Source organism: Myzus persicae, unplaced genomic scaffold (assembly GCF_001856785.1).
Source record: "Myzus persicae strain clone G006 unplaced genomic scaffold, MPER_G0061.0, whole genome shotgun sequence".
NCBI lineage: Eukaryota > Metazoa > Arthropoda > Insecta > Hemiptera > Aphididae > Myzus > Myzus persicae.
Window position 1 is genome coordinate 62,543 of NW_019104027.1, and position 16,137 is coordinate 78,679.

The following is a 16,137-nucleotide window of genomic DNA, read 5'->3' on the forward strand; positions in this document are numbered from 1 at the left end:
TCCTGGAATAGTTCATATTTTAAGTCTTACAAAATATTAAGCTAATAACTTATGCTATTTTATAAAAAAAAAATATTGATATAAATAAGTAAATTTAAAGTTATACAATTCAATTACAAGTACTATTGCTATCACAACATTGAACATTTTGATATATTTAGAGATTGTGGGACCATATTTTAGATACATAAGTATTATCTAAATTCAAATATAATGAATAATTTCATACATTTCAAATGCATAAATATAAGGGTTAAAGATGTAGATGATCAATTACTTTATTTGTATAGTTGAAAAAATATGGAACCAGCAATTACTAATAAAAAAAATTTTATGTGACATTATTTTGTTTGAGATCATACATCGCACTTTTTAAAATTTATATTAAATTATCTAATTAAGTAGTTTTAACTAAGTTACTGAATATTAAAATAAAATTAGATAGAAAATAATTATTAATAAAATAAATAGACAGTGGTAATTAAAATTGTCAAGTTTCTATATAAATAAATAAATAAATATAATTTTAGTAAATTAATTAACTGTACAACAATTAATGATGTGCTTAAACATTTAAATAAATATAATATTAAGAACACTTTTAACAAACATTTATAGCAAGAAAAATATATTGCTATGTATATACATAAAACTATATTTCAAATTAAAAACTACTTGAACACATTTTTTTTTCCCCCAAAAAGATTTGGAAAAACTTAACATTTTATATTTAATGAAACTTGACTTCATACTTAAAAACTAGTTGTATAGGACCATACAAATTAAATGTTCTAGCCTCAAACTAAATATGCCACATACGATTAGATATTGTGTACACATAATATATTATATTTAAATGAGTATTTTTTTTTTGTTTTTGTACACTGAGATTGGGTATGCAATACAATTTTTAAATTTTTAAATACTGTTAGTCATGGTAAGAGACTGATTGGTTATAAAAACACATTAAGGCCACTGGGTAGGACGTGGCAACTAATTTTCGTCATACATCATTTTCATTGTCATTCTTATAAAATGTTATAGAAGCAATATGCTGATTTTGCATAACTTCAAATACCATATCTTGGTAACCGTAGCAAAATGTTGATCCAAATGGATTGGTAGAGTTTTCAGATGATCCACGATTTAACACAACAGGTCTTTCACTATGTTTTAGTCTTTCAGATATCTCGTCCCATTTGGTAAATGTATTCACGGTGATTGGCTTTGGTTTTTTATCATACTTTTTACAGTCATTCGACAGATTGTATTTTGATTTTTCTGAAGTCAAAGCAATGTAGAATTCACATCTATGATAGCTAGAAAAAAGCCACCAATAGTTAAATCACTACTAAAATATTTTAATTTTTAAATACTTACATATTGAAATTATAATGACCAGGAAAATTAGTATGCACAATGAATTTTTTTATCTTGTGTGTTTTGGCATCAAAAAGAATATCCTGTAAATTATTTTTATAAATATTAAACTAATCTTTTTAATTAAAAATATTTTACTAAATAGATACTAACAAAACCCAAGGTAAAATAATTGAAAAAGTAATCCGATCTTCTGGGAACAGATATGTGTCTATGGACATTTGGTGAATGTATTTTCATTTTGTCCTCAGATTTATAAAAAACTTGTGAAGGGGTGCCTAACATAGAAGTAACATCTTGACATGACATTCCAAAATTAATTTCACGATTATACGTGACTTTACGACCACGGTTTGAACCTATATTAATCAGTTGATTTCAAATTAAAGACTATTCAAATCAATAATTTTATTTAACATTACCAGAGCCTTCCAAGTATAATTGTATCATAAATCCTTTCGTATTTTTAAGATCTCTTTGAACTTCTAATCGTTCTAAATAAGTTAACCCTTTGTAGCAAGATAACGGATGTGATGGAATATTCAAAATATCTTGACCAGGAAGTGGACTCCCAGAAAATATAATAACACGACTAACATTTGGGGAAGTTCCACTAGCAAACTGCAAAGATCCAAGTCCACACTGAGCACTACCAGCCTTAAAAAAAAAATTACAATGTTAATTATTATAGTGTCAGTGTTTATAAAAATATAAATTATACCTGAAATTTAGAATCTACATTAAAACAAAATGAAATTCCTCTAAAGTTTAATGTAAATGTTTGTTTTTCAGCATCAAAAACACCAGGATGAGTAGCACCAAATGTATGTTCTACTTGTTGGATGGTGGGCATCACCTCTGGAGCATTAAACACCATACCACTATATAATTTATAAAAATAATAAAAGAGAATTTATTTTAGTTTTTGAAACTAAGTAAGGTATGAAAAGTATATGAACAAAAATATATATAACTGTGAATACTTGCCAATATTTCAGTTTAATATTTTTCAGGTTAACAATTTCAATCACCTAAAAATATTATAAAGCAAAATTGGCTAGGGTTATATTATTAAGACATTATAGATTAGTTTACCTTTAAACGCTGAAATACAGGATGAAATATAAATCGAATACCATCTTGAGGAAGGTCTAATATGAGATCAATATCTAAAGGGTTCTGTATAATTTTAAGAACATATATTATTAAAGTTAAATTATAAAACTACTAGAAATTAGGTACCTACCTTATCACTATACAAAACTTGAACTCCTTTTATAATGCCAACTTGAGACTGAATTATTGCTACAGCTTGACAAAAATGCATACCTAATATCAAAAACATATTGTTTAGGTACTTATTTTATTATGTTTTCTAAATAACATTTGTTTGTGATTTATTAATTGTAGAAATAAATCAGTGCTATATTTAAATATTTACCAAAACCCATAAGATTTCACATTTCCAAATTAAAAAAATATAATAATTTAGGAAGAAAAAAGTTTTTTGACTAAATAGTCAGATGTAAGTGATAAATATCTCTTTGTCAACAGGTTGTAATGCAATACTATGCTGAAATCTACTCAGTCTTTTGTTAAATGATCACATTCTAAATGGTATCCCGTATAAAAACCACATAATCTGGGAAAAATTCAACACAACTACAGATATTGTTTTGACGAACTACAATAAGCCAAATTGTTCAAGATCTGAGTGTATATGTCAATCCTCGACGATTTTTGAGAACTTTGTGGTGAGCGCGAACCGTAAAAAACGAATACAATATCATTGTGGATACTTACCCAGGACGAATTCCCATTGTTCACATCCCAGAGACCTCTCGGGCACGACGTCCAACGTCAACATTTTTCTCTCACACCTAAATGACCTAATGTTGAAGATAAATAAAGAAAACCATAAACGCTAACACTACAATATCGAGCTACGGCTGAGCTAAAAAGACGTCAGCCTCCGAGAGAGAGAGTTGCGGCAATGACATAGGCGCATAGCAGGCTGACGACGTCCGTTAGGGAAAGAACAAAAAAAAATAAAAAATTGCGTAAATGACCGATTGGCCTTTAAACGACGGAACGATTATAATAATATTACAACAGCGCAAGGAAACGATCACGAACGTATTTATACAATTCTCTAATATCAAGTACAAATAAATCAGCTGCTGCTAACTGCGAAATAGCCTATTAAAAACACAAACTGCTACTGCAGTACCGCGGCGGGCGTAGGTATACCTATATCGTATATATTATTATACAACTCGGTCGCGTAATCAGTATATGGTCGTCGGTAATCAGCTGACGGAACATAAACATTAAACGCGGCGTAGATGTGCGGGCGGCGGACGACGTACCAACCTTGGTCGGCGGGTGTTGCGGGGGTGTTGTAGGCAACGGTTGTTTTTGTTATTGTTCGCAATCAAGCCCGATCAAGGTGTACAACCACAGATTCGAGTATAGATAGGTATAGATGATCATTTTTTAACCCATTATCTGTATCAGCTGACTAGTGTCCTATGTTATTATTACTATCATTACTATTATGATAAATTAATTATCTATCCGCTGTGGCCATCATTCAACATCGTATTTATTAATCCATATTAATTTTTTACGTATGTCTGGCGTGTAAGCATCACCGAACCCTCGTCGATCTCAGTGGGCGCAGTCAGCACTCGGCAGTCACTACAAAGTAGTCAGTAGGTAACCTACCACCAACTTTCGGCTCGATTAGTCTTGTCATGGGCACATTCGTCAATTTCAATCGCTACATATATTATAGCTGTTGAGTGCTGGAAACTGCAGCCATAATTCTGTTGTGAGTTGTCCGTCGACTTTCATTACCTATAGTTATATCCCCTTCGCTCGTCAGTTATTGTTTCTATGTGTTAATCAGTTATGCGCGGTGTGATCGTTGTCTGACGCATTGGCTCAATTTGGCGGGAGGTACTTGGGGCCGGCCTAGGACTCCCAATTTGAAATTACCACTCTCATAACTTCTCCCGTTTATAGACTTGAGGTTAATTAGTTCCTAACTATTATGTCAACAATATTAATATGTACAGAACAGGGGTGGAATGAACTTAATTTCAACCACTGCCACCCCACAATTTACTTATAAGTCATAATTTACTTAATACTTATAACCAAGTGATGATGAAAATAAAGTGTTGCCGAAAGAGGTCGGGACCACAAATAAGTATTAGTATATATCTCAATATCTGTGGGTCGGACATAGACTTCGGCGCCACTGCCATCACCCTTTTCAAAAGTTTCATAGCACTATATCTTCTATTCATAGACCTTATACTAAGCACTACTAGTATAAGGTCTATGCTTCTATTCCGTCCTGTCACGATGACAATTTCGTGCCCCCGTTTGTCATAAAAAATGTAACGAATTTTGCGGCTTTGCGCTCCTCCACTCTTTCAATAGGTTGCGCCCCTGACAACTGACAAGCACCACCTGGCTAGGCCCTCGAATCAGCTCTGTAAAAGTGATAACACTGATAACAATGAATATTGATATTTTATCGTGATGGTGTCCGAAACTCGAAAGTTCGGGCTACAGCTATTTATAATTGTAAAATATGGTTATTGCTTATGGGTTGCCCATCGACCCATGATTCTCGTGCTTAAAAAGTGAAATGAATATCTACAATCAGTATTGAACAGCTGGAAATTGCCGCACTCGCGCTGTTTATATTATGTATAGTGCTTATACCATCATAGAATAACTGTTATTCTATGCTTAAACTATCTTTATTCTTAGATTCGAATAAGATGGGTTTGTTATCCAATAATCCATCTTGATCAGCATCTTTGCATATCACAGAGTTTCGAGTGTTATCACGACGATCGTGTGTGGTGTGCACAGATTTTTGTATAGTTTAGTATAAAAGTCTGTGGTGGTGTGTGGTACTGTGGTGGTCGTCCGTGACGAAGGACATGTCGAAATGTCGAATTTTTCTCGAAATTTTTTCGGACGACACCGGCTCCCCCAGGCCTCGATCGTGCTCACTAATTATTTGCGACAAACTAACGAGCCACCGTGGACGTCATTTTTCGTTAAATACACTTCGGTGATCGATGACCAAAGGGGCCGGTCTCACTTCAATTGGAAAACCGGTGACTCAAACTATCACGTTCTACGCTCCGGCTGTTTTCCGTATATTAAGTACCATTGCACCAAAAGGCCGTACGAAGACCTGCAAGTAGAGGATCGGTTGTTTAATATTTTAAAAATCGTCAATCTGGGTGAGCGACTGACGGTTTATGTATTTAACATACAATGTTTTGTGGTTTACGATTCGGAATAAACGATTGCATGAAAGTCTAATAAAAGTTTTTTTTCAGATTTCATACGTAGCTTGAATATTAACACCACAATAATTACACAATTAATGAATATCAATGTTATAGTATTAAACATTTTTTATCCATTATTAATAAATCATAGCACAATTTATTTAAAAAAATTCAGAAACCCAAATGGTTTTCATCCAATTTAATTATTAATTTTATGAAATTATATTTTATTGTATTCCATTTGTACATCATATTTAATGTTCTATAATTGTGGATCATGATTAATCATTAATGAATATTGGTTATGTTTTAGTTTTATGAAAATTAATGTTTCCTCGTTTTTTTTCAATAAGTTATCTCAGCTTAAAATTGAAATTAAATTTATGATTTGTAGATTATGTTTATCAGTTGAACTTTAATCATTAAATTATTTCACTGAAATTGCAGTAAATATTAGCTTACGTCATTTTTAATTTCTCATATATTTTAATTTAATTTTTTTATTTAAATTTTACTACTTAAAGATGAGGCATACATGCTACTAAGTTTTTCCAGCAGCCAGTTATGCATTTAATTAATTACACATAATTTGGTTTTATTCAAAATAGGTATTGAGAAAAAATTTGCAAAATTTGTGTTCTAGAAATTTATGATTGAAAAAATAACCCATAGTATTTGTTTTAAATGTACCTATTGTACCTTTAATGTACTTTTTAGACTTATTATTATTAAATAATGTAATTTTTCAGGTATACCATTGCTTTTGTATGGTTTATCTGCTGTTTTTATGATTTCATATAAAGAAATAGTGAAGACACCTGAAGGAGATGTTTATGTTTATTTTCTTTTAAAAGAAGACAAAGGTTCGACACACTAAAATAATTTTAATATAGGTAGTATGTTTTAGACCAAACTGAAATAAATGTTGTAATTCTCTAAATGATTTAATTATTTAATCTAGGTGTTAAATATATTATAAAAATGTTAATAAATTATTATAATTAATAATAATAGAAAATACTGTCAGAAAAAATATATGGCTTAAAATGTGATTAATATAAGTCCCCTGTATTATTTAACCTAACCTACACATAATTTAAAAATTTCCTTCCAAATAACAAAAATGATAATAAAACAACATATAACAATATACATATAATGAAATTGTAAACAAGATCTGTACATAATGTAAACATTCATCTCTGGTTAAAAATTAGTTTTTATTAGTTATAGTAAAGGAAAAAGTAACACAAATTGCTTATAAATTTAAATTTAATGTATTTTATATAAAAATTTACCAATAACCAACAACATTTGTAACAATTCAAATTCAGTATAACATTGTATAAACTATATAGCATCAGTATAATATAATCATATATAATTCATAGTATCTACACTAGTTTGATTGATAAGCAATATATTACTAAGATCCACCAAAAATGTGTCGTTAAAGAAATAACAATAAAATAATGATTATTATAATATACCTATCATACCAACATATTTATTTTTGGAAGTAAATATTTTTCTATAATAATTATCATTATTTAATAATAATAATAATATTATTAAATTAACAAAAATAAAGATATAAAAAATAAAATTCTAATCACAGCAAGGTAAATTAGGTTCCATAACCACAGAAAATATTCTAATCATTCTCTGGCACCATCATGGCACGTCCAGTTTCTTTAACAGTAGATTTGATAATATTTTTGGGCCCAAACTCCTTTACACTTCTAGTAAATCGTAACCCATGGCCAACTGTATCAAATGTGTCTTGAGTCACTTCACTAACGTTATTACCAAACCTTTAAAAAAAATTTACAAATGGCAAAAATATCAACACTGTTAATATATTATAATATCTTAGATTACTTGTGATGAACTATAAGAACAGTATTGTTTGAAATACTGTTACCCAGCATTATCCCAGATTTCTCAAGTCCATCATAGACAATGCTAAAACCTTCAATTGCACCTGCTGCTATATCAAACACATTTGTCATTTTCTGGGAAGCTTCGTTTTTATCCATATTAGTAACGCCCGTTAAAATTTTAGTTCCACCTTTGTGAACATGAGGGGCAAGGAATTTTCCAACAACACATGATGCCGTACCTATTTTTCCAGCTAAATAAAAGGCATTTATATTAATTTAAAATTAAAACACTTGGTCTTAATAATAATTATATTATATCATACCGACATAACATGTTACATCTGCAGCAGTACTCGTCACATTTTTAGCGACCTTAACACCTTTTTTCATAGGAGAGCAAACATGTGTATCACTTTGAGAAGGATTAATATAGTTGAGTAAACCAGGAGTAGAGTTGTTCATGAAATTTGTTGTTTTTTCAGCACCTTTCACTAATCCGTTTGATAGAAAAGTAGCTCCCTTAACAATGTGTGCTGAGATGTTGTGACCTTTTTCTCGGGCCTTTCCAGACTCTTTTCTCAATGATTTTTTAAGTATATCTTCTAATACATCTGTGAAAAGTTCCAAATGTTCTGGAAGAACTAACACACCAATAGCTGAGTTTCTATTCTCAATATCAGGAAACAGAAATGCTCCAAACTCTGTTCGAAGACATGGTGAACCATTGGCGACAAGTGGATAGTAAATATCCTCAATACAAAGGAAATATCGCTGTGTGCTTTCTCCATTTGTACCTAAACAAAAATCAAAATAATATAATGATATTCACAAATAAGTTATGAAATAATAATGATTAAGTTAAATAATATTTTTAATTAAGTAATTACCTTCGAGCATAAAAATTTTAACATTTGATTTCTCTGATGGCGATGTTACTTGACCATCAGCAGCAATGAAAAATACTTGCGAATTATCACAGCTAATTAATAGGATTGCCATTGAACTCTGTTCGATGTCGACACGTAAATCATTGAGCATTGCTGATAAATGGTTGTATGAAACTGGAGGTTCTATTTCTGAAACAGAGGACTGTTCTTCATCGGAACGGGTAGCTTCCTGATATGAAGGAGGACTTTGCATAGGTCTGCAATCTACGGCCATGTTAGAACCACTATCCCTTTGCAGCTCAACAATACGGTTTAAAATCTCTTTTCTGAAACAAACATGTATTAAAAGTACATTATAAATCGCAAAAATTGTGTACACTTACTTTTCGGTTTTCAAGTATTGTAGTATGTTGTCAACCTCCGTCCATTCAAGACTCAGGTCAGTCGGATGAGTTAGTGGAACCGAGAAGACATTGTCGATGATGTTCAGACACTGTTCGTACTCCAGCAAAGCCTACACACAGATATCAGTAAGTGCAGTTCAATCATATTAGAATAACTATGAACTCACCAGATTTGTTTTGCCTTGGGTCTCAAGATTCCTGGCTTCGCGCAGAGTGGCGAAAAATTTGTCAGTGGCGGCTTTCACGCGACCATAGAGTTCGGCGGTTTCACCATGAGCGGCCATGTTTCCAGGTTAGCAGGAATTAAACCAACGGATCAAGCACAAAACAAAATTCAAAAATATCTGAGTCGATTGCACAGAATTTAATGATGCTGTTGTGATCAAGATTGAAGACAAGTGACAACTGATTTACGAGTGACGACTACGAAGACGAGAAATGAAAGTGGCGGTATCACAGCAGATCGGTATATATTGTGAAATGTTTCGTAATGACTCGGTTCGCGTTCCTTGACCTCGCTCAGACGGAAAACGCTGAAAATCGAAATTTAAAATATCTGCTCCGGTCAGTGAGAAGTGATAACGCCCGATTGGGCGCGAGTTGTTCGATGAACACTGAAGACTGAAACACGTATTATCACTAAATTATTAATATTCTGTGACTTGTGAGTCACAGACTGTGGCTAAACACTGAACACTCGGTCAGTCGTCACTCGTTGATTGCGACTATCATTGAATATTTAAATAATAATATGATATTATTGTTGTTTTACCGATGACTCATCACCCATGCCGCCGACGATGTCATTTTTGCACATTGATGTTGGTACAGTAATAGAAAAACGCCTCATCGTGCTTACGTATCTAATTGATAATAATTATTATTTATTGACTTTTACCTGTGTGTGTTCGAAGTTCATAATCACATCGGCACAGACTTTTGTTCTACACTATTGTAACTTAAAATCATTTTAGTATATTTTTATTACTTATCATTTACTAATATTATACGATGTATACGGAGCTAACTGCTTAAATACATATTCATGATAAATAGTAAAAACACATATTAGTAAGTAGGCACCTATAAATCTATGCATTATGAATTAATAGTTATAAGTATAACTAACAGCAATTAATATACTAATAGTACCTAGAAAATATATCAGAGGTAGGTTAGCTTAGCCTAGTTGTATTAGAATTTAGAATAAAATTAAAAACATTTGTACTTACTTAAAGGCAGTAATTATAAACAGAATAATAAATTGTAAACACCTAGAATGTTGTTTAGTAAACAAATCTATTACGTTTTCTGGTTTTACATTAATTTACATTAATTTCACTATGAATATCTAATAGGTAATGCTACTCATTTAAACGATTGTCTCCCATCGTCGTTATAAATTATAATATAACCCTCTATCTAGTAGTCTCCAAGTGAAGTTTCTTTTACCAAAAATTTGTATTTTATTTTGCTTTGCTTTTGGACTTTTAATAGTTTTAAAGTGAGGTATTTAATGATTTGTCTCCATCCGAAAATGTCTTATAATTTATCGGTAGGTACGTCTCTGTATCATTTTTCTATAATATATTTTATGTTAAATATTTTAAGTATTTAGTTTAATGTTGCACAATGTACCTACCTACACCTGGTTCAAAAAGATAATGAATTATTCATTTATTTTTTGTTAAATACTTTTTTTCATCACGATAATCTTACACTTATCCAATTATGCCGAGTAAGAGTAAAAAAATTGAACGACTCAGAGTTCACTAAAATAGTAAAATGTAATGGACCGATGGGCGTTGGGACATTAACCCATGTTTAAAGGACCATTTATCTTCCTATTGATTTAATAAATGCTTATGCCTCCAAGCATCAATGTATTTATTAAATTGTTATTTTTAATGTTTTGGGGTTACTTTGTTTATTTTATTTTTAGTGATTAAAATTCAAAAGAAGCCAAAAAAAGTTGAACAAGACAATTTTTTTGACAACACGAAGTCACAATGAATATTTCTGACTTCTGTTAAACTAAAACTGCATTGTCTGAAAGCAAAATCAATTTTCCGATTGGTCATTCGTCCACTTAAAAGTGGTCGGTGGACGGTGATTGGTGGTAATAAGCATATAATTTTACTCTCAAGACAATTGAAAATTTTATCGTAAACATAATATAAGTAGGAAGTCGTATGTAAAATCATTAAATAAAGTAAGTACATTAAACGTATTCGGCAGAGCCACTAGCAACTGGGGTGTGTTTGGGGACGCTGGGACATTGATATAATGATATTAAATTAATTTAGGTACTCATTACGAAATAAATTGGTTAGGTCACCACAAATTGAATTTCCTCCAGTCAGTCGCAAAGAGGATGGGAAGGTCACCACAAATTGAATTTCCTCCAGTCAGTCGCAAAGAGGATGGGAGACTTTCAGAACTTCCAGGTCTTTGGATCGACTTATAAAGTTATAACAAATAATAATATGTACTACCATATATATTACAATATAAAATCAACAACCAATGCAACGCGGTGGAAAACTCCCACCTTTTACACACGCGTCATGTTTATGACACATTATCTCTAAGATGTGACCATATCTATTTATTTCGGTTCATGTTTAAACTTGTGGATACAGCATAATATAATGCATGAAAAAAAGTTCTGGAATTTTGTCAAGGATAAGCGACTGAACTCTTCCGACTACCAGTCATATTTTTCACATCATCGTAACCTTGATTTATACAATCAGATACTTCTAAGTTATAACTGTTTAATTTATCCATCGGTTATTACCTATATGTACCTATAGTTATCCTAATATTTGGCATGTCCTGCCCTGTACTCCTGTAGTTGATTGAAAAAATATAAAAAATGTTCTCTTATTTTAGGTTTACTAAAACGGTCATTTTAAAGATGCCTTACATCGTAACACAGGGCTTCCACAGTTGTAGAGTTGCTTTGATAAGCTGCTCCTTATCCTTCGTTTCTCATTCACAGCCGTAGGCGGTGGAAAATCTGTAAGCTAACATAACTGATAGATACCGATACCGACATACCGTTGAACCTATACACCGCAACACCGTTACATCTATTTTCAATGTTTAAATGTTAGGTAGTTTTTTTATGACTCAGAAGATTTGGTGTGAGTGAGAATCACCGTTTTCTCTCCATTAAGTTGGCCAAAACGTTTATATGTTTACAGTTTAGTGCAGTTATAGGCTAGTTGGAAACCTATGCCGTATCAACAAGCAAGTTTTCACAGGGATGCTAAAAAAAACGGTTTAGGTAGATGCTAAAAATCGTTTTGTCTTTTCGTATGTCTTAATATTGCTTACTGTCTTACTATAATGTTTGGTCCTATCAATAAACAGCTTTTTTTCCAGTGTTTCCATAGTTAGGTGTTTCTGACACCTATATGATTATATAATATATTATGAATAATGAATACCTATATACGTTTTGATGACCATGCTATCATAATTATTGATTTACATCAATAAATATTAAATACCATATTTCTGGTAATACCTTTACGAAAACTCGTTACATATGTAACGACTGGGGAGTCATGGGTGATTTTTCACATTTACCATTGATTTTATAAAATCAATGCATTTACATAGTAAAGATATTATTATGTCTAAAGTTCTTCACGTGCTCGTCGAGAAAGGTAAAAATAATGGAGGTAGATGGCGCTGTCGTTATTGTCGTTTGAATTGCGAAGACCTAATGGCTAACGCCGATTTACACTAAAAAACCGAATAGATTTAAGTCTATATAGATAGCATTTAATATAGTATCTATCATAATACATTTTAAATATCTATTAAATTTTTTATATATTTACAACATTTAGTATATTATATTTTCAACACAAAATCAAAATCGCTTTAACAATCTTTATGACGTTAAATAACAAATGCGAAATTGTATTAAAGTAAGACTAAATAACTTGAGTAAACTCTTAAACTTTTTTAATTCATTATAAAACAAAATTAATGTTTTTTTTTTAAAATCCGTGTCCTGGTTTTTACCTTTCATTTTCACCAGGCCCATTGGAGTTTTAAACTACAATCAATTTATAACACACATTTTTCATTCGTTTTAATAACTTAATTTTATTATGTTACACTTATATAATGTATAAAATACCTAACTATACCATATAGGCTTTAAGTCTATATGAATATAATATTATGCTTGTCTTACTGGTACTTACAATATTTGTATAATTTTATAAGTATATTATGCATGCGTATAACTTATATATTTCATATTTCAAATAAAGTATATAAATTTATCAAGCGGTTGGGGTGATATATATTTATACATAAATAGGTACTTTATGTATTTATACAAATTAAAAATTTGTATTCATTTTTTAAATTTTATGATGAAATTTGCAGGTTTTAGATGTAGGTATTACATCTGCAGGTGCGTCAAAATCGTCTTGCGTAAGTTCACACATCACACTATATAGTCTATAAACACGCGTGACTCTGTAATATTAATATAATTATTGTATACCAATGGGCAACGGCACGCGCACTTATACGATACACGCATAACTTTAGATGATATTTCGATGTAAACTATAATAATATTATGTATAAGACGTATGTTTAAAATCTGAACGTCGATACTTATGTTGAACGGCGCTGTTGCCCAATACATTTATAAACATATGTATTATATTGGTTTATTAATTACAATATTTGGTTCACGACGTTCACGTATTCTAGGTACATTAGGTATGTGTATAGACTATAGGTATCTATGCTATCAACCTATATAGGTAGTTTGATTGAAAATTACTTCGGCTTCACGACGCGTATCAATCAGTGTTTAAAGTAACGACTATAAGTCTATATAGAATCCATATATATATAATACGTACCTAATTATATATGCGTATATAATCCTCTCGATGGCAGAGTCGGGATCGACCTCGACGTAACTCAGTAATATAATTGTGTTAATACCTTATAGGACGCGTGCGAAATCATTATTACTTCACGTTTTCGTGTAGGTGCGTTATACGCTTATATTATATTATACACATATACGAAACTTGTACGTACTATATAAATGTTGAGGACTCGAAGGACATACTTGTAGGCTGCTGCAGTTTCAGGCATTATAAGTTTTGTCTAGTATATATATATACTTACCAATCGACTTCGCAATTAACCACGTATAAACCTATTTAGATACCTATACAATTTACAAATTTGTTATTTCATGTAGTATGTGCGCCGCATGTGTAATAACTCGGTGGTAATCGCTTCCGGATTGCAATTGCACCTGCAAGACCCATCATCGGATGTAATCTGCGAGGAAAATTGAGTGTCATTATACCAATATGTACAGAATGGTTTACCAAGCATGCTCACCTCCATATTTTCCTTAATGATGGATTTATTCAAATTATAATCTTTGAAATTTCCAAATGTACTTAAAGACCATATTTTCAAGTGCATGAAATTGTTTGTGCTATTTGATGAGTTTCCAGTGGTGGTAAAAACTTCTGTTTTCGCAAATGAGAACCTCCATTTTTACTGTAAATTATTATTTTTTAAATTTTAATGTACCTAATCCAAAATTTGAACCAATAGTTTCTAAATTATTACAATTGTTATTCTATAAGGATAATTGTCCTTAAGAATGGTTTTAGGAGAATATATAAATTTGAACCAATAGTTTCTAAATTATTACAATTGTTATTCTATAAGGATAATTGTCCTTAAGAATGGTTTTAGGAGAATATATAATAGTTAGAACACTGGATCTAGTAGTTATTACTTATTATACATAAACCATTTTTACAAATTATAAAATATGTTGATATAGTAATACAAATAGAATAAATACTATTACTATTAAAATTGTCTATTTACCATATTTTCCATAATATCTTCTTATAATCCATTATGATAAATATGGAACTATTATCCTTATACTATACACAATAAGTTAAATAACTCAAAAACTATACACTTTCAAATTTTGATTTTGATACATTGACATTTTCAGAAAAATTATCTGCTAAATAATTTACAGCATTACTGAAAAAAAGTATCAAACTTGGCGATTCAAACTGTATATAATATTTAATAAGACAGGTAATAATTATATATAAATATGACAAACCTTATATAATATTATTATTGATATTATAATTTATAATATACCAAACCTTCAGTTACGGTAAACAATATTTGTATAAGATAAGGAATAATCTAAAATTGCTAAAAATATCCATAGGTAATAGTGACAATAAAATAAACTGTGGAATTTAAACTTAATTACCGTTAGGTAATACTTATACCTAACTATTATTTTATTATTTTAATTTCTTATGAATTTATGTGGTTAAAACATTATACTATTGTACTACGAATAAGATGGCTAATGTATTTTCATATTCGAATATAACCACTCTGAAAATTATTTCAAACAAAGTCGTAATTTTTGTAGGTAAATGTATTTTTTTTCACCTGCTATAATTACTCGAATTAATTTTGTTTTACTGCAGATACCTGAGTATAGGTGTGTATAATAGCCTAATTATTCTACGAGTTGTAAAATTATTATTTGTAATTTAACTTCATCCTTATTATTTTTTTAACAGGTTAGATTTTTTAATCATACAAATTTGTTTTAAATAATAATATTATACTTTTAATGCATAGCTGTATAACCATTTCCTCTATGGGCACCATACGTATATATCCCTGTACAACGTACTTGGTAAAATGTTATGCATATAAGCAACTGCATTTTATATTATAGTTCAAAAAACCCGAGCTCCCCCATTCCACAGTCATGCAAGTATAAAATAGTTTTACGTAATATAGGTACAATTAAATCGAATAATTATTTTGAGCAATAACGTGCATAATCGATATCATTTTTCGCAAAATGAATCAAATTCGTGTGTAATTATTATATACCTATTACAGGTATATCGTTTATATATCCACTTAGTGTAATTATACTTTTCATGAAATGACTATCCATTTCATGAACTACGATAGAATCGTTTAAGTCAAATTTAAGTTCAGGAAATGGACATATTATATTTTATCCATTTTATGAAATGTAAACTCTTATTTTACACTATGTGTAATATTTTAAAGCAATTACACCAATACGACAATACCTATGTAACTTTTCGTGAAATCGAAATAATAACACTAATACGTTTACACAAATTTAATATTCTGAAATTGTTTTCATTAAATCAGGTGCGTA

The 16,137-nt window shown here is 30.5% G+C and overlaps 3 protein-coding genes and 1 long non-coding RNA gene across 4 annotated transcripts; 2 read left to right on the forward strand and 2 right to left on the reverse strand.

Moving 5' to 3' along the window:
- Positions 1–684: 684 nt before the first annotated feature.
- LOC111037766 (UPF0183 protein CG7083) lies at positions 685–3,629 on the reverse strand. The gene is made up of 9 exons (XM_022320523.1): positions 3,184–3,629; positions 2,627–2,709; positions 2,476–2,559; positions 2,368–2,411; positions 2,102–2,261; positions 1,803–2,037; positions 1,534–1,739; positions 1,381–1,463; positions 685–1,319 (listed from the first exon to the last, which is right to left on the reverse strand). The coding sequence occupies exons 1-9, from the start codon at positions 3,245–3,247 to the stop codon at positions 1,004–1,006; spliced, it is 1,275 nt and encodes a 424-aa protein (XP_022176215.1). The 5' UTR covers positions 3,248–3,629; the 3' UTR covers positions 685–1,003.
- Positions 3,630–4,899: 1,270 nt separating this feature from the next.
- On the forward strand, positions 4,900–6,629 carry LOC111037767 (uncharacterized protein C15orf61 homolog). The gene is made up of 2 exons (XM_022320524.1): positions 4,900–5,651; positions 6,452–6,629. Exons 1-2 carry the CDS (start codon positions 5,351–5,353, stop codon positions 6,577–6,579), a joined length of 429 nt encoding a protein of 142 aa, XP_022176216.1. The 5' UTR covers positions 4,900–5,350; the 3' UTR covers positions 6,580–6,629.
- A 215-nt stretch (positions 6,630–6,844) lies between these two features.
- Positions 6,845–9,188, reverse strand: LOC111037768 (protein spartin). The gene is made up of 6 exons (XM_022320525.1): positions 9,044–9,188; positions 8,856–8,986; positions 8,473–8,798; positions 7,909–8,379; positions 7,584–7,836; positions 6,845–7,516 (listed from the first exon to the last, which is right to left on the reverse strand). The coding sequence occupies exons 1-6, from the start codon at positions 9,158–9,160 to the stop codon at positions 7,357–7,359; spliced, it is 1,458 nt and encodes a 485-aa protein (XP_022176217.1). The 5' UTR covers positions 9,161–9,188; the 3' UTR covers positions 6,845–7,356.
- LOC111037769 lies at positions 8,887–10,486 on the forward strand. Its single transcript, XR_002604910.1, has 2 exons — positions 8,887–9,002; positions 9,071–10,486. It is a non-coding gene; the product is annotated as an uncharacterized LOC111037769 (long non-coding RNA).
- Positions 10,487–16,137: the final 5,651 nt, after the last annotated feature.